The 24,383-nt window shown below is 35.4% G+C and overlaps 1 protein-coding gene across 1 annotated transcript in view; it reads left to right on the plus strand.

The window, feature by feature from the left end:
* Positions 1-2,608: 2,608 nt before the first annotated feature.
* Positions 2,609-24,383, plus strand: part of UCHL3 (ubiquitin C-terminal hydrolase L3) — a 41,679-nt gene continuing 19,904 nt past the window's right edge. Inside the window, exons 1-5 of the mRNA XM_070800348.1 lie at positions 2,609-2,708; positions 6,386-6,514; positions 9,008-9,164; positions 9,516-9,601; positions 11,406-11,453. Coding sequence (XP_070656449.1) covers positions 6,440-6,514; positions 9,008-9,164; positions 9,516-9,601; positions 11,406-11,453 — 366 coding nt within the window. The 5' untranslated portion in view covers positions 2,609-2,708; positions 6,386-6,439. The remainder of the gene's footprint in view (positions 2,709-6,385; positions 6,515-9,007; positions 9,165-9,515; positions 9,602-11,405; positions 11,454-24,383) is intronic.

Here is a 24,383-nt window from a genome sequence, read left to right on the forward strand (position 1 = left end):
GAAAAGACTCTGATACTGGAAGGGATTGGGGGCAGGAGGAAAAGGGGACGACAGAGAATGAGATGGCTGGATGTCATCACTGACTTGATGGACGTGAGTTTGAGTGAACTCTGAGAGATGGTGATGGACAGGGAGGCCTCGCGTGCTGCGATTCATGGGGTCGCAGAGTCGGACATGACTGAGCAACTGAACTGAATTGAACTGATCTCAACATGGCTGAAAAAGAAATCTGGATTTACATTCTCTCATCTCTCCTCCAAATCTGCTTCCCCAGTCTTTTCAGGGTAGTGCCATTTATCCAGTGCTCAAGTCAATGTCATCGATTGTTCTTCACCGCTATACTAATTTAGAGAGGCCATTCATGTATTGATTTTAATTTCTTTGGTTTGAATCTCTGCTCTAAGATCATGAGGAGTTATCTAACCTCTTTGTACCTCAGTTTCTTAGATTCTCATGGGGGCTAAATTGCTTCAGTCGTGTCCAGTTCTTTGCAACCCTGTGGACTGTAGCCAGGCTCCTCTGTGCATGGAGTTCTCCAGGCAAGAATACTGGAGTGGGTTGCCATGCCCTCCTCCAGGGGATCTTCCCAAACCAGAGATTGAACCCAGGTCTCCAGCATTGCAGGTGGATTCTTTACGATCTGAGCCACCAGGGAAGCCCAAGAATACTGGGGTGGGTAGTCTTTATGTCTTCTCCAGGGGAACTTCCTGACCTGGGGATGGAGCCTGGGTCTCTCCTGCACTGGCAGGTGGGTGTTTCACCACTGGCGCCACCTGGGAAGCCCTAGTTTATCACCACCTCTCCTGATCTTGCAAAATTGTAAGGATTAAATGAATTTTTCTTTTTTCATAATCTTTCAGATCCAATGATCTGCAGTTCTGGTAGACTTTTTTCAGAATCTATCCCAAATCTGCCCATTCTGTTCATTTCTACTGCTGCATCCCAAGCCACTGTGATCCTTAGTCTGAACAATGCAATATCTTCCTAACTAGTTTTTCTGCTTCTCCATATGCCACCCTAAAATCTGTTCCCAGTGTTTACCCAAGGAGATTTTATAAAAATGCAAGTCACAACTTGTGTTTCCCTACCTAAAACACTCAAAACACAAAACAGCCTTCCACTGCTTGTCCTTAGAATACATTCAGGCTGCTTACTCTGACTTGATGGGGAGGTATTATCTACCTGTCTCCCACTTTTGCTGGGCTGCAGCCTTTGAGTGCTGAGCCTGTTACTGCTTCAGTCTTTGTATAGCTCATCCTTTGCTTGAATCATTACGATCTTAGTTATTTCATGGCTGATTCTTTCTTGTTGTTTGTATATTAAAGTTACCTCCTCAATAAGTCTTTCCTGATTATTCAGGTTATGTCCCTTCCTCCTCCCACCATCCACCCTGAGTCTCCACTGATGTCATCTCTTGTTTTATTTTCTTCATAATACTTAATCACCTTGTGAAATTATCTTGTTTTTGTGTCTGCTTGTTTATTGTATGTATCCCACCCCTAGCATGTAAATTCTGTGAGAGAAAGGACATGTCTGAAGAACTGAGAGTGGTGTGTGGCCCATAAAGGGCTCTCAACAAATAGTTATTGGGTGGAAGAATGACTAAATCTTATATAGCTGCTTTTGTGCTCCAGAAAATCTTTCTTAAGATTACCATTAATGTGGTCATGAATCTTTTGCTTGAATATTTCAGTGACAGTATTCTATCTCTTAAAGTGGTTTAGTCTTTTTTATTATAATGAGAATAATGTATAATACATAACTAGGAGAATTATATTTATATTTCTTTATATTGAAACAAAATCTGCTCTTCTGTAACTTCCTCCAGTTGTCTGTCATCCTCCCATTGAAATCATGCAGAGTAAATCTTATTGCTCCTTTGTGATATTACTGAAAATATTTGGGGAAAAGGATTATTATAAGTCTTCTCAGAACATGCCCAGATTCTCTAGCTGTGATGTCTTCCAAAAACTTATTATTCCTGGTCACCTTTCCTTGAGCCTGCTTCCTGTTTGTCGTCATCCTTCATAAAATAGGCCTCTCAGAGCTGATTCATATTTCACTCTGCATAGTCTGTGTTGAAATAGTGGATTACTACATTATCCTGAGTAATCCAACTTTTAAAGCAGATCAGCATTGCATCATTATTTTGACAGTTGTGTAGTCACTCCGTATTGAGCCTGCAGTTACGTAAACTTAAACCCCCCTTTTTTCGAGTCCCTACATAAAATGTTTTTACTCTTTCCCCAGTCCGTACTTAAATAATTTTATTATTCTTTGTTTATTGAATACCTATTAAAATTCATTTTACTCATTTCCAGACTTTAGGAACCATTGTTTTCTCATTTAACTCTTGGTTATTTTCCTAGTCCTAGTAACATCCAGCAGTTACTACTAGTATATTTTTACTAGTGGTGGTATCACACAATTACTGGATAAGTATAATTTCTGTCATAACCCAAAGGATTAGTAAATTAGTAGTGAGGCAGAATATATTGCTGTTCTGAACTGCCCATTAGAGATCAGAGCAAGTGGCTTTAGAACAGATTTTAAAGGAAGGTAGATTTAATTTTTCTCTCTTTTTTACATATATGTAATCAGAGTTTTTGCTAACCTGTCACCTAAAGAATAAGGAGGAATTCATTAAAAATGACAAGGAGAGGCTAACAGTTTTTCCGATAGAAGTCCAGTTCACGTGCAAAAACAAGGTAAGCGGTGGTTGTCAACCCTTCGAGAACTGGAGGAGAGTTCATTTTGGCTGTGGTTAGAGAACCAAGTACAAAAAGATACTTCAAGGCGTGAGAGAAGGGTAAATAAGTACCAGAGCGTCCAGAGCTGTGTGTGGCAGTCCTGGCAACATGACCTTGCAAAGTCACAGAATCTCCCAGGCTCAGTTTTCTCATTGGTGATAGGATGTAATGAAACCTCTTTTGCCAGTTGCGGTAAAAGTGAAGTGCATTAAAGCTCCTAGCGTAGTTTCTGTTACAGGATACTCTCTAAAAATGTTGACACATAATTTAAAGAACTCTGCATCTAGTGGAAATATTCTCTTTGGCCCAAAGACTAAAAAGAATGAGTTAACCAAGATCTTTTGGGGGCACATAATCTATGTTATTAATTATTTTTCTTGATAAGCCAAACATTAGTGGCATTATGAAGATTTAGTGAGCTAATCAGTCAGAATTTTAGTTATTTTATTATCCAGTGTTTAAACATTAGTTTAAACATAATAACATTAGTCCAGAAGACTGTTAGCGGTTATAAATCCCTTTATTATACTTGATACAAACAGGATGTTTTCTATTAATAATTGTGTACAGAGGTCTGTGCAAGTGCCTGTAGCTTGTGGAATACTTTGTGAGTAGTCTGAAGAGAGTTTTTTGGAGTAGTTTTACTACTGGTATTTTGTTTTCTCTCAGTTTTGTAAATTTAAAGAAGATACATGTGTATCAGTTCTGTAGATTTTATCTTAGAAACTACATCCAACTAGTTTGGAAAACTAGTCATTGGAAAAATGACATTTTTTGAAAATACTGGAAAATAAAAAGTTGCGTTCATCTTATTCATCTTTTTAATCTCATACCACAGACACTCAAGTTATATTTATGGAACCAGCAACAAATTTGTTGAATCTGTCCACACTAGTTGCTGTTAATATTTACTAATTTAGAGAATTTCTTTTTAATCTTTCTCTGTTTTTGATTATCACACTGCAGGTAGGTTCTTTTTTTTCTTTTGATAATAAAAGTAGAATACCTCTGTTATTTAAAAAGTGAGAGGTTAAAGTTGAAAGCCTTTTTCCTCACTTTTTTTCCACTGCCCAGAGGTAGTTACTGTAAACAGCTGCTTTTATTCTTTTTGTTGGGCTTTCCTGGTGGCTCAGACATTGAAGAATCTGCCTGCAGTGCGGGAGACCTGGGTTCCATCCCTGGGTTGGGACGATCCCCTGGAGGAGGGCATAGCAGCCCGCTCCAGTATTCTTGGGTTGGCTACAGCCCATGGGGTTGCAAAGAGTCGGACACGACTGAGCGACTAAGGACAGCACAGCATTCTTTCTGTGCTTGTGATGACTTCCTGGGCGAGTCTGACTCATCACAGTATCTGCAACAAAGGTTGCATTGATGTACTTCATGTATATTAATTAAATTGAACTTCTTTTTATCAATCTTATTTGATTAACTATGAGTAAAAAGGAGAAGTATGATTCCAGTTAAATTTTAATCATTTTCCTATATTTAATTTAATCATTAATGTGTCCTCAGTCCAGTACTTGGCATTCTCACTACAACCTGCCGCCTTTGGAGCTTGGTAATATTTATACTCTTTAGCTTTGGCTGGCATGGAATAAGTTTACAACTTCAAGGTCATTTGCCAGTTTTGTCCAGGTTTTTTTCACTAAAATGTTTAACTGTTACTTTCTGTTTACAGCACAGATGTGAAAATTTACTGTCTTACATGTACATTTTGTTTTATAACTTTGTAGCAATATGACTTGGGGTTACATAAAATTAACCAATAAATTTAAATTATCTTATGAGGGTTTACGATACTTTTCCTTGACAGTGTGCTTTTTAGAGCTGTCAGTTCTGTGCAGGCAGTATTTGGTATCTGGAGTGTGTGGCGCTGATAAAATAAATGCCTGGTTTCAGATTAGAAGCCAAATGTATCTTTCCTACCTCTTTAACTTGGCAGAAATGAAACCAAATATATATTAAATATTCATTATTAACACAGCTTAACAGACATATGCAGACATAGAAATGACTAGATTAAAATGGAGATACAGTTTTCAACAAATTCAACAAATTTGTTGCTGGTTCCATAAATATAACTTGAGTGTCTGTGGTATGAGATTAAAAAGATGAATAAGACATAGTTCATTCTCTGAGCTCTGCAGTCAATTTTAGTCCTTTTTTGGTTTCTAGATAGAATGGAATATTGAGGAGAGCAAAGACTAAGAATTTCAGAGACAGTGGAGAAGGGAGAGGAAGTAGTTTGGAATACTTTGTTGAACTTTATTAAAGTCTGGAATCATGAATAAGAATCAGATGAAGAATTGGTGTTAGCTAGAGGAGTCTGTTGATTTTTCTGGCCCCAGACTGTTGCAGAGCATGTTAATGAATCCATGGATGTTGAGCACATTCTGCCAAGAGAAGTTTTTAAATTCAGTATGTTTCTTATTAAACATATCAAGGACATTATTTTTGACCAACCATGTTATCATTAATGTGGTTAGTGTTTCTAATTAGTGTTTCTTCTACAAGCCAAGAGATGGAGGGATGTGGACAGTGGTCATCCTTTCATCAGGAAAGTCGTTTCTTGGAGAACCTGACTGTGAGATGACTAACACTGTTCATGTAATAATGCATGGCTTCCATTGGTTTTGCAAAGTCTCATTATCATCTAAGTACCTGTGATTGTTCTTCAAGGAGAAATACCCAAGGCACTTTTTTATTTTTAAATTTCACATAATGTTAAACCAGTAGATACTATAATGTATTCTTGAGGTAAGGTGTAATGATGCATTTTTAATACATTTCTTATTTCCTCTGCTCCTTTATTTCTGTCATGTAAAATTTATTTTGTGATGGTGCACTTTTTAAAATCACCAATTTCATTCCATACAGACATATGAGTTTATTGTGAAATTGACTTCGTTCTCATTATTATGTTCTTTTTCTCTCTGCAGTAGATTAGGGTCTGATATTTTATTTCCCTGTGAATTCTCCAAGAGTCAAGAAACCACTCCTCTTTTGTTACAGTTGTTTTATCAAATGTAAGCGAGACGGTGAAGTTGAGTAGGTGTCATTGTGTACTGGGAGTCAGAGAGCCAGTAGGTGACTTTATATCAAGCACTTTCTGGTATTCACACAATTCACTTGGACTTTTTTGGCTTTATATACTCTTTTGCTCATTGATAAAACTTATGATATCGATCTAACATTTGTCTTTAAACCTCAGGCATAATTTTTTATAATTAGAATAAACTATGCTGATTTACTACTAAAATAAGTCTTTATATACTAGAACTTAGATGCATTTCCTTAAAAATCAAATGTTGAGAATGAGTTTTAAGATATCAGCCAAGCCACATTGTATATGTTTGGTGAAGTCCTGGCTGTTCAATCCCAAAGTAATGGATTTTGTGGGTGGGGGCAAGGAGTTTTGCTTAATATGTTATAAATTTTAAATGTTTGTTAAGTGAATGAATAAATTGCTCTCTTCTCACATAATTCATGAAGAACCTGCTTACTTTATTCTTATTGAACATCAGTAATATTTGTACCTTCCATTCCCTTTTGTATATCAGATACATAGTATATACACATTGGTTATTTACCTGTTTTTAAAAAAAACTTTTCCTATTTTTTTCCTCTTTTCCCAGTTTCTCAAACAATTAGGTCTGCATCCTAACTGGCAGTTTGTTGATGTATATGGAATGGATCCTGAACTCCTTAGCATGGTTCCAAGACCAGTGTGTGCAGTGTTACTTCTCTTCCCTATTACAGAAAAGGTAATTGTTAAATAAGAGAGTTTCTGGGAAATGCAGAGTTCTTTTTCAATGTTGAGTTAAATCTGTGTTCTTCTTTAAGAACAAATAACTCTATTCTTGCATAAAATGAGGAAATCTAGGAGTGGGAACATCTTAAAAATCTAATTTCATTAAAGAGATGTATTTAGATTTTGATTTGTAGATTGACAGAGAAGCCCTGGGTCAGTCTTTTAAACTTGGATAGTTTTTTTTGTTTTTTTTTTTTAAATATGGTTAATATGCCTCACCTGTTTTGATGTGACATTTAATCACATTTTGATGTATATACTTTAGAAATGGATAATCTTAAATCTGTCTTAGAAAATATATGAATACAGAATATCTATTCAAATTAGTGAAAATTTGTATATAAAATATGTAAAATTTTTAAACACACACATACATATAAACAAATCTTTGTTTTAAGGAAGTAAGTATAACTAATGACATGGGTTACATTATTTTCAGAAAAAACTTGATTTGGGTGGAAATCTTTAAGCTTAAAATACAGTTTAATCGGCAGATTTAGAATGTGTTGGGAATTCTAAATAGCTATTCTTAGATCTCTGTATCCAAATTCAGATCTCTCTATTTCAACCTTTCTTCTAGAATGATAATCATGTAGATGTTGGTATTATGGAGCCAGAAATTTTAAGCTCATTTTAAAATGACTTTGAGACTATAGCCTTCTGATTTTTCTTTTTAAACTTCGAGATAATAGGATGAGCTCAGCATTGTAAAAAATGAAGTAAATGCTTGGGAAGATGTGAGAGAAATGAGTAAGTATTTATACTTACTTATATAAGTAGAGAATATAGTGGCATCTGCCACTTTTTGGTCTCTCTTACAATTTGGTAGATCCCTCTTTCAGCTCATAATAAGTGACATAATAAAGTCACAGAGGATATCTATGGATATTTTAGGAGCTATAAAGTGTTTTAATTTAGAAACTGATTATGTAGTTGTGAATGGCTTCAGCATACTAATAGAAAAGGAACTGTCATGGGTACCTCATTTTGCTTTAAATAAAGTCAGTTACAGTGTTTTAAATATGCTTCATTGTAGTGCTTACCAGCCAATGAATCACAGGCGAAGAAGCTATAAATTCATTTCTCTCTCATATTAATATTTTTGTTGTCTCTTGACTCTGTGTTTTCATTGTAGTCTGCCATAATTGCTTTTCCTTTTCTCCTATACCTGCTCTGTGTCATTTCAGGATTTTTTTCTAAACATTAAATCTTAAGAAGTTATCACATCTCATTTTGCTTTGTCACCAAGGAGAATTGATATTAGACAACAACAATAACAGACTAAACTGAAGGATTGTATAAACATTTCAGCACAAGACCTTACTATTTTGAACCTTTCAGATTTTATCAGTTGGGCTATATGCCTGAATTAATGGTTCAGAATTTATTCAGAAAATATTATTTTAAAATTTGATTTAGAAGCACATTGACAAATTATTTTTTAAGGCATAGGTGCATTTGTTGTTAAAAGCAGTTCCTTAATTATGGGTTTTTAATAGACATCATTTATTTCTGTTATTGCAGGGGTCAGCAGACTTTTTCTGGGAAGGGTCAGCTAGTAAATATTTTTAACTTTGCAGGCCTAATAATCTCTGCTATAACTATTTAACTTTGCCTTTTAGTATAAAGACAGCCATAGACAATACAAAGCTAAAACTTCATCTGTGAAACCAGGCAGTGGGCCAGATGTGGCCTGTTGCTTGTGGGCTATAGTAAGACTCCCTACGCTATTGGAATCTGAAAATTACAGGAAAACATCAAAACAATAAATTATCTTTCTTCTCTCTTCCTTCTCTTCACTCAGTTTTTAAAAATTCATTTTCTTCAGGTATAATTGGTTTACAACGTTTTATTCTGTCCCCACTCATTTTTTAACCTCATTATTTTTAATGCTTTTTACAATTGAAAAAATAACTTGCTGGAGTTGCACAGCTTACAATGGTGGTAGGTTCAGGCAGTCAGATGTAGAGCACACACTTTTGACCTAATTGTACCGTATTGTTTTTACTGTCAGTTGTTATCGATAATGGTTAATGTTATGAATATCATATGCTTATAAATGTAGTGTGAATTTTGTTAATATGATGTAACAATACAGAAATGTGAAAAATAGAAAATAAAAATTCTCCAGTAATATCTTAACCCAGAGATAACCTCTGTTACATTTTTTATATCCTTTATCACTTTTCAATGCATATATAAATATTTTAAAAACATAATTGAGAATCATATTAATATATACTGACCTAAAACCACTCTATAATAATGGGCAGATTTCTGAGTCAGAATATGTAAATCCATTGTATTCTTTTTAAAATGCTTTATAGTGTTGCATTAAGATATGCCATGTTAACTGTATCTCCACTGATGTGTAGAGTTTTTCCAAATTTACATTTGAGTCCTTAATGTATTATTTTTCACATGTAGACCTTTTTTTTTTTAATAGTATGAAGTATTCAGAACAGAAGAAGAGGAAAAGATAAAATCTCAGGGACAAGATGTTACGTCGTCAGTATATTTCATGAAGCAAACAATCAGCAATGCCTGTGGGACGATTGGACTAATCCATGCTATTGCCAACAATAAAGACAAGATGCACTTTGGTAAGCAGATTTTCATTACTGCTGTCTTCCTGCTCCGTAAGTTGTAAGTTAACTTACTGAGCAGTAGGTGGTGCTCTAGTTCTTTCTTCAAAGTAGTAAATAAAGCTTTCCTCCCTTCTTTCTTTTATAATGGGAGTGTACATATTTCCTACTAGGGAAAATATTAATCCTTCTGATTCTGCTGTATTGTTGATAAACAGAGGTGTAAGCCCTGTCATTTACCTTACATTCCTTATTTACCAATGAAAGGGTTTTAACCTGAAAAATAGTTAGCTTGCTTCTAGTATTTTTATGTCTCAGTCTCTTTGAGATACCTGGCCTTTTCAGTTTTATCATCTTTAATATTCTCAGAATCTGGATCAACCTTGAAAAAATTCCTGGAGGAGTCTGCATCAATGAGCCCTGAAGAACGAGCCAGATACCTGGAGAACTATGACGTCGGTACCTTTTTCTGCCTTGCTCTCATTTGTGGGCAAAGTTCTGTGGAATTATAGATTCTGTTTGGGAGTTTGTCTTGAAACTACAGTTTTGAGCAATTAAGGATTTGGTCGTATCCATTAAAAAAGGCCTTTTGTACTTTTCAGGTAACATTATCTGAAATAACCATAAATGTTGATAAATTGTCACTTCTCTTCTATGTGCAGAGCTGAATGAGAGAAAAAAGGCAGTTTGATTTACAAATTTATAAAATATCTTATAGTTGACCATTCCTTACCATTCCCTTCCTGTGGTAAATATGTGTTTGGCAATACCCTGTGTGTCTTTCACTGGGAATTTGGAACAAGGCTGAAGACCAATGAATGGAAAAAACAAAGGTTAAATGGCAGATGTCAGAACATTCTCTAGCTATTTTATCAGCATAGTAATATTTTTTCATGTGTGAAGACACAGGCCACATAGTCTAGTTTAAAATGATTATACGATATCATAGAATTATTTTAGAGTGGTATTTACATTTATTATATTTGAAATCTATTTTGCTTTTGAAGGCTTTTTACTGACATTATTAAGTGGATTGTACATTCTTTGAAACTGTAAACAGTATTGTGTACAAATTACTTGGCTAAAACAATCTGTTATGCAGAGTTTGAGCCCAGTAAATCTATTGATTTGATTATGTTGTTTTAGCATTCTCATATACATTGATTAAGTTACTTTTCTTTAAAAAACCTGCAGATCTTGTGAAACATCTTTATTTTACATAAAAATAAACAACATAAAAGTCACCAGTAATCCCACCAGTGAGAGGTAGCCACCATTAATACTTTTTATAGGGAATATATAAGTATATACACAAAGTTTGATCACACTGTAATACTGTTTTATAACTTGCTTTTTTCACTTATCACAAACGTATTACATACCAGTAAGTATATATTTGACATCATCATTTAATGGCTGCCTAGCTTTCCATTTTGTAGTATTTTATTTAACTAATAAATTATTGAAGTTTAATATTTTCCCCTCTTTTTTCACCATTTAAAAAATACTGCAAGGTATATCATTGTAGCTAAATCTTTGCAAATATTAGTTATATAGTAGAGTTATAATTAAATATATAAACTAGAAAAGAAATTGATAGATCAAACAGATTGCATGTTTTTTTAAAGCTTTGATATTATTGCCAAATTGCCATTCATAAAGGTTGTACTTTCACCTGTAATTTACTTCTTTGTCCATTTCTCTTCATCTTTGCTAATAGTGGATATTATAAGAGCATTTTTTTTTCAAGTTCAGGAACCTGAAATCTCTAGCTTCTGATAAATGCATGCTTTTTGCTCCACATTTCTAAAGTGCTGACTGAAGCTGCATGATTAAGCGTAAATAGAGCTAGAGCTGCAGATAGCATGTAACCTGGAGAAAAAGATGAGCTAAGCTTTTTCAGTCTCTATCTGTGAGATGCTTACTTTATTCTAGTCTCAGTTGAATAAAGTGTTAAATGTTAGTTCTAACAGTTAAACAATGTAAATAACCCCCACTTACCACTGGCAATTGCAAATAAGCAGATACTCAGTTTCCTGAGGCTTTGGAGATTTGTGGGTTGGAAAGCAAAGCAATTCATTTGGTTACTCAGAAGTCATTCTTAAATATTTAGTGTTAAACTGTTCCAGAAATCTCCTCCAGTCTGTTGTTTCTTAACAAAACTTTAGATGTTAAAATTTAGCATTGTTGTTTTCATCCAAAAAGTATAATCAAAATATAATCATTTTTTCCTATTAATACCTTATATTCTTATTACAGGCCATTCGAGTTACTCATGAAACCAGTGCCCATGAAGGTCAGACTGAGGTATCTCACATTTTTCAAAACTTTTATTGCCACGTGTGAATTTAATCACAGTATTGTTGTATGACACGTAGTTTTGGAAAATTGCTTGGACTTTTTTTTTCCTTTGAGGGCATTTGCTTATGTAAAAGTAGTCACGAAGTAGTCCAAGAATATGTGTTGACCAACCATGAACATGAACTTCAGTTAAGTCGCTCAGTCATGTCTGACTCTTTGCGACCCCATGAACTGTAGCACGCCAGGCCTCCCTGTCCATCAGCAATTCCCAGAATCCACCCAAACCCATGTCCGTTGTGTCGGTGATGCCATCCAACCATCTCATCCTCTGTTGTCCCCCTCTCCTCCTGCCTTCAATCTTTCCCAGCATCAGGGTCTTTTCAAAAGAGTCAGCTCTCTGGATCAGGTGGCCAAAGTATTGGAGTTTCAGCTTCAACATCAGTCCCTCCAATGAACACCCAGGACTGATCTCCTTTAGGATGGACAGGTTGGATCTCCTTGCAGTCCAAGGGACTCTCAACAGTCTTCTCCAACACCACAGTTCAAAGCATCAATTCTGCGGCACTCAGCCGTCTTTATAGTCCAGCTCTCACATCCGTACATGAGTACTGAAAAAACCATAGCTTGGATAAGATGGACCTTTGTCAGCAAAGTAATGTCTCTGTTTTTTAATATGCTGTCTAGGTTGGTCATAGCTTTTCTTCCAAGGAGCAAGCATCTTTTAATTTCATGGCTTCAATCACCATCTGCAGTGATTTTGGAGCCCAAAGAAATAAAGTCTGTCACTGTTGCCATTGTTTCCCCATCTGTTTGCCATGAAGTGATGGAACTAGATGCCATGATCTTAGGTTTCTGAATGTTGAGTTTTAAGCCAACTTTTTCACTCTTTTCTTTCACTTTCATCAAGAGGCTCTTTAGTTCTTCTTCACTTTCTGCCATAAGGATGGTGTCATCTGCATATCTGAGGTTATTGACATTTCTCCCAGCAATCTTGATTCCAGCCTGTGCTTCATCCAGCCCGGCATTTCTCATAATGTACTCTGCATCATCATGGCTCAGTTTCTGGCATCAGGCTCAGTTTCTAGCAAAAAACTGCAATATTCTCTTTACTTGGGAAGTCTGTTCTGGGCAGTGTAATGAACTTGACCATCTCTACTCTGTTAGCTAGTCATTTATTGAGCTAGGTCGCCTTTCTGCTTCTTCTCTTGCCCCTTTTTTCACAAGGGTCTCTTTTTCCTGAGGGTTTCCCTCATTCTCTCCTTCCAAACTTCATTCTCCCACTCTTGGGGGAGGTTTATCAGAAGGTTTTTCAGTCAAAATGAATAAAATTTACTTAAAATCATGTAGTGTATTTATACAACATTTAAGTGTTAACACCAGAGAATTATAGACTTTCTTCTTTCTTACCCCATGTGTGACTTGGAACCATGCTTTTTCATTTACAAAGATAACATTGCCTCTATACTTGAAAAATACTTTAAAATTACTGATTTAAGAGTACTGAACATACATATTCCCACCATCTTCAAAAAAATTTTTTTTGAAGGAGAAAACAATTTGATACTATGATATGACTTCAGTTTTTTATAGCTCTGTTAACTGTGAATGTTTATAATAACATAAATAAACATAAACCTAGGAATTTATGTCCCTATAATTATATAATACCTTCTTGGTTGCTCTCAGGTTCTGCTTTCAAAGGTGTGAACTGTTGCTTTTTATTTTTTTAATTTTATTTATTTTTGGCTGTGCCGGGTCTTCATGGCTGTGCGGGCTTTTCTCTAGTTGCAGCAAGTGGGGGAACTGAGCCACCAGGAGGCCCCTGACCCATTGTCTTTGTGACTGAGTTTGTGCACACACCCAAAGGGCATGTCCAGGTGATTTCAGCACCAGGTTGGAAATGAATGGAACGCTCTGCTTTTTGTATTGCTTTATATGATCTCATGCTGCAGCCCACGGTGTTGCAAAGACTCAGACATGACTGGATGACTGGAGAACAACAAGGATAGTATGTTGAGCATGTTCTTAATCTTCACTGTGCTTTGCCTTTTTGTTTGTAAATTTGTAGTGTTAAAATTAGCAATGTGATGAAGATCAGCATGAGATTATCATAAAATATGAAAACCATTATTTGTAATAAAGCAATTAAATACTTTAATACATGTTTACTTTAAAAGTTGTCTTTATAGTACCCTTTCTTGCCTTCTTTTTGGCTTTTATCCAAATTACAACTTCTAACACCTCCTTCTAGATGATGTTCACATCTTTTTCTCCAGACTGAAACTTCTTGCCTTCTATGGGCTTTTTAATATGACTCTTACTATTTGCATTTTAGCTATTTTCATATTCTTTTTCATTTATTTAAGATGTGTATTTTCTCATATTTCAGTGGCTCTAAAATTATGGTGTATCTTACCATTGATGTCATAATTTACTTGGTGATATTACCTTCTTTAGTGGTACATAAATTAATACATCTTCAAGCCAGGGGTGCCTTATATGCTCTGAAATGTGGTGTCATATCTCTTGACTCTGGCCCTTAGACCTAGAATTGCTGTTGGATTCCTTTGAGTATGCTCCAGAGTACCCAACACCATTCCTGGTGCATAGGCACAACACATATTTATTAATTCTCCAGAATTAACTCAAAACTATCCTTGGTGGTGTAAGAACTACCAAAAAAGGCTAAATCTTGGTCTTCTGTAGTCCCTAAGAAAACCGAACATACTGTTAGCCACTATTCCTCAACAGGGCACTGTTAACATTTTGTGAAGAGTTCAGTTCTTTATTGTAGGGGTTCTTTTGTGCATTCCAAGGTGGAATATAGATTATTATATTCTAGTCATTATATGTCAGTGATTCCCAGTCACTGAGAGAACAAAACCCCATACCACACATTTCTGAATTTTAGTATCAGCCAGCTTAAAACGCCTGCACCGGGGACAGCTTTTATGATGTTTTATTTCTGGTTCATCTACCATCTGTGGATGTAAGAGTCTTTGACATCTCATTATCTCCATTGCTCTCTATATTCCAGTACACTGTTTTATTTGTCAGTTCCTACAAAGCACCTCTGTCTTTCCCATTTGTATTTGTTTGATTGGACTGCTGTAACAAAATACCATAGACTTGGATGACTTAGCAAGCTTATTTTCTTTCTTTTTTTAAAATTAGTTAATTATTGTGTTTTAAATTTTTGGTTGCACTGGATCTTCGTTGCTGCCCGAGGGCTTTCTCTGGTTGCAGCTAGCTGTGGCTTCTCTTGCTGTGAAGCACAGGCTCTAGGCACACGGGCTTCAGTAGTTGCAGCTCTCAGGCTTAGTTGCTCTGCGGCTTAGTGGCTCTGTAATCTTGTCCCCTGCGTTGGCAGGTGTATTCTTATCCACTGTACCACCAGGGAAGTCCCGGAAATTTATTTGCTCACTGTTCGGTAGGCTGGAACTTGATGTCAGGATGCCGTCAAGGTTGGTTTCTGGTGGGGCCTCTCTTCCTGCCTTGTGGATGGTACGTTTTCACTGCGTCCTTAAGTGGCTTTTCTTTTTTGTGCACTTGGAGAGAGAAGTCTCTAATGTCTTTTCCTCTTTTCATAAGGATACCAGCTCTATAGGCTTAGGGTGTCATCCTTATGACCTCATTTAACCTTAATCACTCCTTAAAAGCCCTGTCTCCAGGCAAAACCACGGTGGGGATTAGGGCTTCAGCATATGAATTTCGGGAGAATACCATTCAGTCCCTAACACTATTTTTGTGCTTTGTAAGGGCCCAGTCTTTGTATGGATATACCTTCCTGTTTGCATAGTTGACACTCTCTCATCCTTTAGGTCTCACCTTAAAAGTCATTTTTCAGAGAGGCTTTCTTTCATTACTGTTAGTAGGGCCATCTCAGTGAATTTTATGTCATAAAATCCTTTTGATTTTCTTATTGGGATTTTAAAGTCTACAATACTTTTTTGTTTGTTTATTCCATATATTTACTAGAATATGAGTCCCATGAGAATATGGATCATCTTTGTAATATTTACCTTGAATCTCCAGGATAATGCTTGGTGTATAGAGGCATTTATGAAAAATTGCACAGTATTAAGTAAGGAGCACAGGAGTAGATAGCTTAGGCAAGATACTTTCCTCAACGTAAAATGAAAATAATAGCATCTACCTTATGGAATTGCTGTGCAGATTCATAAACTAATCATATAAAGTTCTTAGAATAGTATCTGGTATTTAATGGGCCTTCAATAAATACTAGGTAGTAATTTTATTTTACTAGGCTTTCAGAAAAACAAATATGGATGGCAAAGGATGAAGCCGAACAGTAGAGTGAAGCCAGATCAAGGGGTGGCTTGAATTTTATAAACAACGGGGAGTCACCAAAAGTGGTGTGTTTCGTGTTCAGCATATTGAGTTTAAAGTGATTTAACAGGTCACCTATGTAGAAGCTGAATGTGGAATCTAAAGCTCCAGGGAGATACCTGGTGTCTTGTATTGGGTTGGCCAAAAAATTCATTCAGGTTTTTCTATAACAGCTTATGGAAGAACCTGAACAAACTTTTTGACCAACGCAATATCTTGTCTGGAAGTGTTTAGAACCGTGAGAATTCTACCAAGGGAGAATAGTGTGAGCCATAATAAACCCCTAGGGCACCTGAATGTTAAAGGAGTGGGTAGAAGAAGAGCTGGTAATAGCAGTGTAATAACAATCGACATCACTGATCACTGATACTCTCTTTCAGAACATTTTCATGGGAATGGAGTAGCTAGGAACCTTATTGCATGCGGAGATTTATAGAGTAATCGAGACATCAGTGAAGACAAGCCACCTAAACACAGTGGTCCTTTTAGAAACTAGCCCGTAGCATGCAGCCACAGAGTAGTTGCTCACTTGTGTGTTTTGCCACCCCATCATGATTGTCCAACAGACTTTGGCTAAGCCAGAAATTCGGACAGTAGCCCCACCTCATATACGCTTCATTAGCTTATACTGAAAGTTACTGCTTTCATGTTTCACTTGAGATTGGGAAAATAAAAGAACAACAACAGTGGGATATGAGGAGATTAAAGTGTTTTTTAAATTGTGAAGAAATATCAGCGGTGCTATAATGGAAACAACTTGCAAGTCAAATGTAAAGGAAAGAAAATAAAAATCCAAAAGAGTATTTTATTTGTCTTCAAACTCCAGTGTTATTTCATAGGTAAAGCAATTTCTAATGTTTGTGGTTTGTCCATATTAATTTAGGAGCCAGCCCAGGTATGAGTAGACATCTCCTGATAATTTATTGTTTGTTTAACTTTTCACACACACACAAAAAAACAAAACAAATTTATTGTATTACCCTGGAACCTCCATACAAATATATAGTAATATTGAAAAATAATAGAAACTGGCACAGTTGATTTATCTATGTATTTAAATAAACTGACCAATATGGAAAATGTAGCAAAATGCTTTTAATATTTGTGTTTATTTCCTTCACATCTTTTCTTAGGTATTTTATTTTAAACAGTTGGGGTCAAACACTTTTGTGGGATTTGTTTCTTAATATTTTATCATGAGTATTTTCTTATTTCATCAAAACCCTCTTTATAAATAATTCCTCATGGCAGTGTACTCTCATGTGAATGAATCATAATTTACTTTCTAGTTTCCTTAACTTTTGATATTTAGATGATTTTCAATTTTTTAAGCTAAAAATATAACTTCACTGAATATCTTTGTTTGTTGTTGTATTCATTCTAGGTCCTCTGTTTAAGGTTATTTCTTGTAAGTAGAATTACCTTGAATCAAAGGGATGAATGTTTTTAAAGTTCTTGTTACATAATATGAAATTACTGTCTTTCTTTCATTTGATTGACCAAGTGATTTGTTTGAGCACCTACTATGCCACGTATGGTACTAGAAACTATATATACAGAGATAAGTAAGATGCAGTTTGTGTCTTCAAGGATCTCTTATTTCAGTGGAGATAGTCTCAAAATTAGCTGTTGCCCATGTTGAATTCTGTTAAGTTTTGGCTTGTTTAATAGAGGGAAATAATATGGTTGATTGCTAAGATCATCTGAAGATCTATTGTTTTAAAAGTTTCTGAAATGAATTTCAACCATGAAATTAAATTGTAAATGTAATTTATTTTGGTTAGTGTTGTCTTAGAAGGTTATTTTGACTGTTGGGTAAGCAGTGGGTAAATCCTGATTTCAGGTGTTTGTACACACAATTTAAGATACATTGTGTGTATATGTGTTTGTAGTTGGCTTTTCTGGCCCAGTCAGTGTGGACTGTGCAATGCAGGGAGAGACTGTGTCAAGTTTTATCTTCATTAGATGTTTAAGAATTCTTTGCCTGACTTTTCATTATTTTGATTATGTTAGAGTTACAAAGAGTCAAAATATTTACATTTATTTTCCTTTTTTTAGGGATTTATTTTCTTTCCTTTGCTTTGAAAAAAACTGAAAGTATTAGGAAAAAATTGAGTTCTTATATAATGTACAATTTAAATACCTGGTTGTCTTGGGAGAATCAGATAGGAACAGTAAATGAAATTCTGATGAAAAGTATCCTGCATTTTAAGGTGGATAGTTTTTTCAAGAAATCTGAAATTGCATCTTTCTGATCTCTTTCCCCCATTTATTTCCCATATCCTATTTTCTTTATTCCATTCAAACATGAACAACTTTATGTCATTCTTAAAATTGAGAAATGCTCTGGAACTTGTAATTTCATACTATTTTGCCTTTTTCTCTGTTTCTGTTATCATTTTTTCGGTACATCATTCCTGAATAGAAGCCAGTTTAGATTATGTATGGAGTTGAGTGGGAGAGCTAAATTTGAAGGTGGAAGTACAAATTAAAATTAGTCATCGTCGGGGGAAATATTGAAATGGTTCTTTTTTCTGGTCTTTTGTTTTCACGCAGTGATATTGTGCCTCCATACATGTAATCAGTTCTTCTTTATCTAATATCATTTGAAAATAGACGATGGTTAAGTAAATTAAATTTGTTATGGAAAGGGTCAGAATGTAGTTACTACTCTGTCCTGTTTACACTTTTTTCCCCTTTCTTTTAGGTTATCAAGTATTTTGTTCAAATGAGTTAAAGTAGTCTGTTTTTCTTTTTTATGCTTTCTACATCATCATCATTTTTTCTCCAATATCAAGGCTTTGGAAATGGAGATATATTACTCTTATTACTTTAAAGTAAGTTCTTACATGGAGTAGGAAATGGCAAGCCACGCCAGTATTCTTGCCTAGAAATTTCCATAGACAGAGGAGCTTGGTGAGCTACGGTCCATGGGGTTGCAAAGAATCAGACACGATTAATTGAGCACAAGTTCTTGTATTGAACTTACATTGAACTTCGTCACTTTATTCTTCCAGACCTGACTAGAAGTAACTCTTCTATTTGAAAACATCTTCAACAATAAAAATAGAGTTGAAGTTGTATTTGAGGATGGGTTTGTATTTCTGTTTGTTTGATTTTAAACCTCAGCTTTCCAAAACAAACGGTTATTTTGAGATTTATTTGTTTTTGTTTGTAGTCAGTGAGAGTCTTATTTGGAGCTACTCTCAAATTGTAAAAAAAAAAAAAAAAAAAGAATTTCTGGGACTTGTCTGGTCAGCTTAACTAAGCTTGAGTTTAATGTAATATATATATAGGTCATTATATCGATAGGGATTTCTGACATGGAGAATTGTAAATGGAAGTGAGAAAAAAAGTTGTTGAACCAGTAAGAGAAACAAATCTCTAAAGAATGTCCAGAAATCTGTGGGTATTTTGATTTATTAGGTGAGCAAAATGAAGACATTTGCCCTTTTCCATGGAACAAGTAGTCATATTTTGTATATTTTGGTATCTAGCCCATGTTTCACTTTGACTTCTTTGCCAACTGAACATGGATACTTTGTAGGAAATTTGCATTTTCTGCATGAATCTGGTTAATCCTATTTTAAATTTGTACCTCAAATTTAGTGTGATTTAATATATTACACTGAAATTTATTCAAGTCTACAGGAATCCCTTTGGAATTAATTTATAATTTTGATTCTAAACTTTTAAAGTTTTATATATGTGTATATACCCTTATACACATATGGCCACCTTTATAATTTTACTTATTTTCATGGCATTTGGCAGCCCTAGAGAAGTTCCTAATTTTTTTTCCTTTCCATGTGCCATTTTTTAGACTCAGTGGTGTCTTGAAAGTTTGAAAGGACATGTCCTATTCTGGAAGTAACTTAAATTTAATTTCACGATTAAGTTCATATTTTATCAACAAGTCAATTAAAAGAGTGATTTAGTAGGTAGGTATTCAGCCAAAAGATTCTCACCATGAGATACCTAGGGTTGCTGGAAACACTGGGAATCACTTTGGGATGTTACAGTATCAGTCATGACTATTCTTGTGTCATTTATGGGTGAATGCAATTAAAATCGCTGACATACATATAATTTTCCAAGTATTCTTGTCAATCTCATTGCTTTTAAAAGTATATCTGTCTCCTTATAACCATGGTTGCCATTTATAAAATACATCTAAAGTGGTGGGCATTATACTCAGCACTGTGTGTATCCTATTCTAATCTTCTCAGTTCTGAAAGTTAGATACTACCCCATTTTACAGACTGGAAGACTAAAAAATTATTAACTTACCAAAGTCACGCAGCTTGTAAGTACTACCCATGCTCTTAAGGCAACAAAATGTATTGGTGAATCAAAATTGCTCAAAGAAACAAAAACAAAGTGAAGTTTTAAAAATTTTTAGTTTGTTTGTCCTAAAAGCAAGGTTAGATACAGCAAATAATTTAATACCACTATGTAATGAATTATAAATGACTTTTGGGCATTGTGCCGAATACTTTGTTCTTTGTTGCCCTTATAGCTAAGTTAGCTCTTAGTCAGTAGTAGATTCTTCCCTATGTTAAACCTAAAAACTTACCCATAAAACACAACCAGTCTTTTGGTAATTATGTTATGTATATTTTGGAAAATAGTCATTAAAGTGTCTACCAACCAACGATCCCTTTATATTTAGGAAATTACATGGTTATAATGATATTTTTCTTAATAACGGGTTGCCCTTTTAAATGGGAAAACATTTTGGGTGTAAGCCAAAAATCTACTTACTTTATTTTAACATTTTAGAATAATTTAGATTTAAGCACTTAAGATAAACTATCAGTTGATTTCTTAATAGAGAATTAATATTAGTCCAACCTTCTGCCCCCTTTGTTAAAAGGTCCATATCATTTCTTTTTAGCATTTATTGCATTTCTAAATCTTTAGTTATTATTAAGCACTTTAAAGAGTAATCTCTTAATTTTTCATACTCACAGAGACATGTATACTAATTGAAGGAAAAGTAATTTGACTTTTTAAATCACACACTCAAAATAAAGTCTTTTTATTAAAGGCTTGAAATATTTTTTAAGTCTCCATGGCATTTCTAATTTTGTGGTTATTAAACAGTTTATAGAGTAATTGACTCATTTTTTTCATATACAAAATGACATATGCATTAACTGTGAAAGGAAAGTAATCTGACCTTTTAAGACCCAGATTTTTTTTTTCTGAACTAATTATAAGTCTGAACTCCTTACTGCAAAATTCAGACTTAAATTGAAGAAAGTAGGGCAAACCACTAGACCATTCAGGTATGACCTAAATCAAATTCCTTGCTATTACACAGTGGGAGTGACAAAGAGATTTAAGGGATTAGAGCTGATAGATAGAGTGCATGAAGAACTATGGACAGAGGTTCGTAACATTGTACAGGAGGCAGTTATCAAGACCATCTCCAAGGAAAAGAAATGCAAAAAGGCATAATGGTTGTCTGAGGAGGGCTTACAAATAGTTGAGAAAAGAAGAGAAGCTAAAGGCAAAGGAGAAAAGGAAAGATATACCCATCTGAATGCAGATTTCCAGAGAATAGCACAGAGAGATAAGAAAGCCTTCCTCAGTGATCAATGCAAGGAAATAGAGGGAAACAATAGAATGGAAAAGACTAGAAGTCTCTTCAAGAAAATTAGAGATACCAGGGAACATTTCATGCACAAATGGGCACAATAAAGGACAGAAATGGTGTAGACCAAAGAAGCAGAAGATGTTAAGAGGTGGCAAGAATACACAGAACAACTATACAAAAACCTTCAGGACCCAGATAACCACAACGGTGTGATCACTCACCTAGAGCGAGACATCCTGGAATGTGAACTCAAGTGGGCCTTAGGAAACATCACTGTGAACAAAGCTAGTGGAGGTGATGGAGTTCCAGTTGAGCTATTTCAAATCCTAAAAGATGATGCTGTGAAAGTGCTGCACTCAATATGCCAGCAAATTTGGAAAACTCAGCAGTGGCTACAGGACTGGAAAAGGATTGGATTTCGTTCCAACCCCAAAGAAAGGCAATGCCAAAGAATGTTCAGACTACTGCACAATTGCACTCATCTCATATGCTAGCAAAGTAATGCTCAAAAATTCTCCAAGCCAGGCTTCAACAATATGTGAACTGTGAACTTCCAGATGTTCAATCTGGATTTAGAAAAGGCAGAGGAACCAGAGATCAAATTGCCAACATCCACTGGATCATAGAAAGAGCAAGAAAGTTCCAGAAAAACCTCTACTTCTGCTTTATTGACTACCCCAAAGACTTTGACTGTGTGGACCACAACAAACTATGGAAAATTCTTCAAAAACCAGACCACCTGATCTGCCTCCTGAGAAATCTGTATGCAGGTCAGGAAACAACAGTTACAACTGGACATGGAACAACAGACTGGTGCCAAATTGGGAAAGGAGTACGTCAAGGCTGTATATTGTCACCCTGCTAATTTAACTTCTATGCAAAGTACATTGTGCGAAATGTTGGGCTGGATGAAGCACAAGCTGGAATCAAGATTGCCGGGAGAAATATCAGTAACCTCAGATACAACAATAACACCACCCTAATAGCAGAAAGCGAAGAGGAACTAAAGAGCCTCTTGATGAAAGTGAAAGAGGAGAGTGAAAAAGTTGGCATAAAACTCAACATTCAGAAACCTAAGATCGTGGCATCCGGTCCCATCACTTCATGGGAAATAGATGGGGAAACAGTGGAAACAGTGTCAGACTTTATTTTCTTGGGTTCCAAAATCACTGCAGTTGGTGACTGCAGCCATGAAATTAAAAGATGCTTGCTCCTTGGAAGAAAAGCTGTGACCAACCCAGACAGCATATTAAAAAGCAGAGACATTACTTTGCCAACAAAGGTCCATCTTGTCAAAGCTATGGTTTTTTCCAGTAGTCATGTATGGATGTTAAGAGTTGGACTATAAAGAAAGCTGAGTGCCGAGGAATTGATGCTTTTGAACTGTGGTGTTGAAGAAGACTCTTGAGAGTCCCTTGGACTGCAGGGAGATCCAACCAGTCCATCCTAAAGGAAATCAGTCCTGAATATTCATTGGAAGGACTGATGCTGAAGCTGAAACTCCAATACTTTGGCCACCTGATGTGAAGAGCTGACTCATTTGAAAAGACCCTGATGGTGGGAAAGATTGAAGGCAGGAGAAGAAGGGGGCAACAGAGGATGAGATGGTTGGATGGCATCACTGGCTCGATGGACATGAGTTTGAGCAGGCTCTGGCAGTTGGTGATGGACAGAGAAGCCTTGCATGCTGCAGTCCATGGGGTCCCAAAGAGTAGGACATGACTGAGCCACTGAACTGAACCATAAGTTTGAAAATAGAAAGATTTGAGCCATTGATTGGGAATACAGATAGAGATAGTAATAGGTTTGCCTCTACGAATAAGGTAGTTGGCAGTTGACAGGTGGGTGGATTTGTATGTGATGAAAACACTGAAATATGAGTCAAGAGTCATGGGTTCTGCCTCTGCCTTTGGTCTCTACTTACATGCTTTGGGCAGGTCAGCTGAGCCCTTGTGCCTCTGAAAAGTGCTAACACGGTCATGATGCTTATGGACTGTATCCAACCTGATTTATGTTTATTGATATTTGCTTTGATCACCTATGTTTTCTTAATCTGAAAAGTCTGAACATATGTAAGGAGTAAAAATATAGCCTATGCCAAATGTGAATAGTTCTAGTAGAATATGTTCTTTCTCTAGAAAAATATGAATAGTCAAGGGCACTTAAAATTCACCTTAAAATGTCAGTTTATGAAACTAGCTCAATATTTTACTGTAATACATTATATACAATTCAGTTCCTCGAAAGAATGAGATTATTCAATAATTAGTTTGGTCACTTAAATAGTATTTCTGTTGCTTTAAAATGTTTTGAGTTAATATTTTTTATTATTTTTATGATCCATTTCAGGGCATATTTAGACTCTACATACTAATATATTGGTAATTCAGTACTCAGTTGGAAAAGAGACCAGGGAATGCCTTTTATTATATTTGTCGGCTAATATAATCACAGGAGAGCTTGAATTTTCCAAATGCTGTAACCAACATGAAATTCTAGGGAAATACTTGATGAGAAGTCAGTTTAATAATGGGACTAATAAATTAAATGAGGAGAGGTTTCCATATATGTGATTTTTTTTTTCTCTTTATGAACATTGGATTATGTCCCCTTAGCTCTAGATTGTTTTGTTTTCATCCTTAAATACTCAGTTGGGGTTTCAGGGTGGCACCTTTCCCAGAGCCAGGACTAAGTCTGTCTTGGTTAAGATCATATCTCTGTTCCCATCATAATACTGGATCCAGTAGGGTTCAAAAATGCTTAGGGAATGGATAAATGAAATAATAAATTATATTAATACTAAAAAAAAAATAGCTAACTGTAATTTTTTTAAAACTCAGAGGATTTAAGTCATAATCAGAATGGTTAAATTAAAATCTTGAAAGTCTATACCTAATTCATTTGTGCAGAAATGGTTTGTTAAGCATTTAATTCCTAGGGTTTCTGAAAAGGCTATTCTGGGATTTTCCAAACTGTAATGAAGA

The sequence above is a fragment of the Bos indicus genome, chromosome 12, assembly GCF_029378745.1.
Source record: "Bos indicus isolate NIAB-ARS_2022 breed Sahiwal x Tharparkar chromosome 12, NIAB-ARS_B.indTharparkar_mat_pri_1.0, whole genome shotgun sequence".
Taxonomy (NCBI): Eukaryota; Metazoa; Chordata; class Mammalia; order Artiodactyla; family Bovidae; genus Bos; species Bos indicus.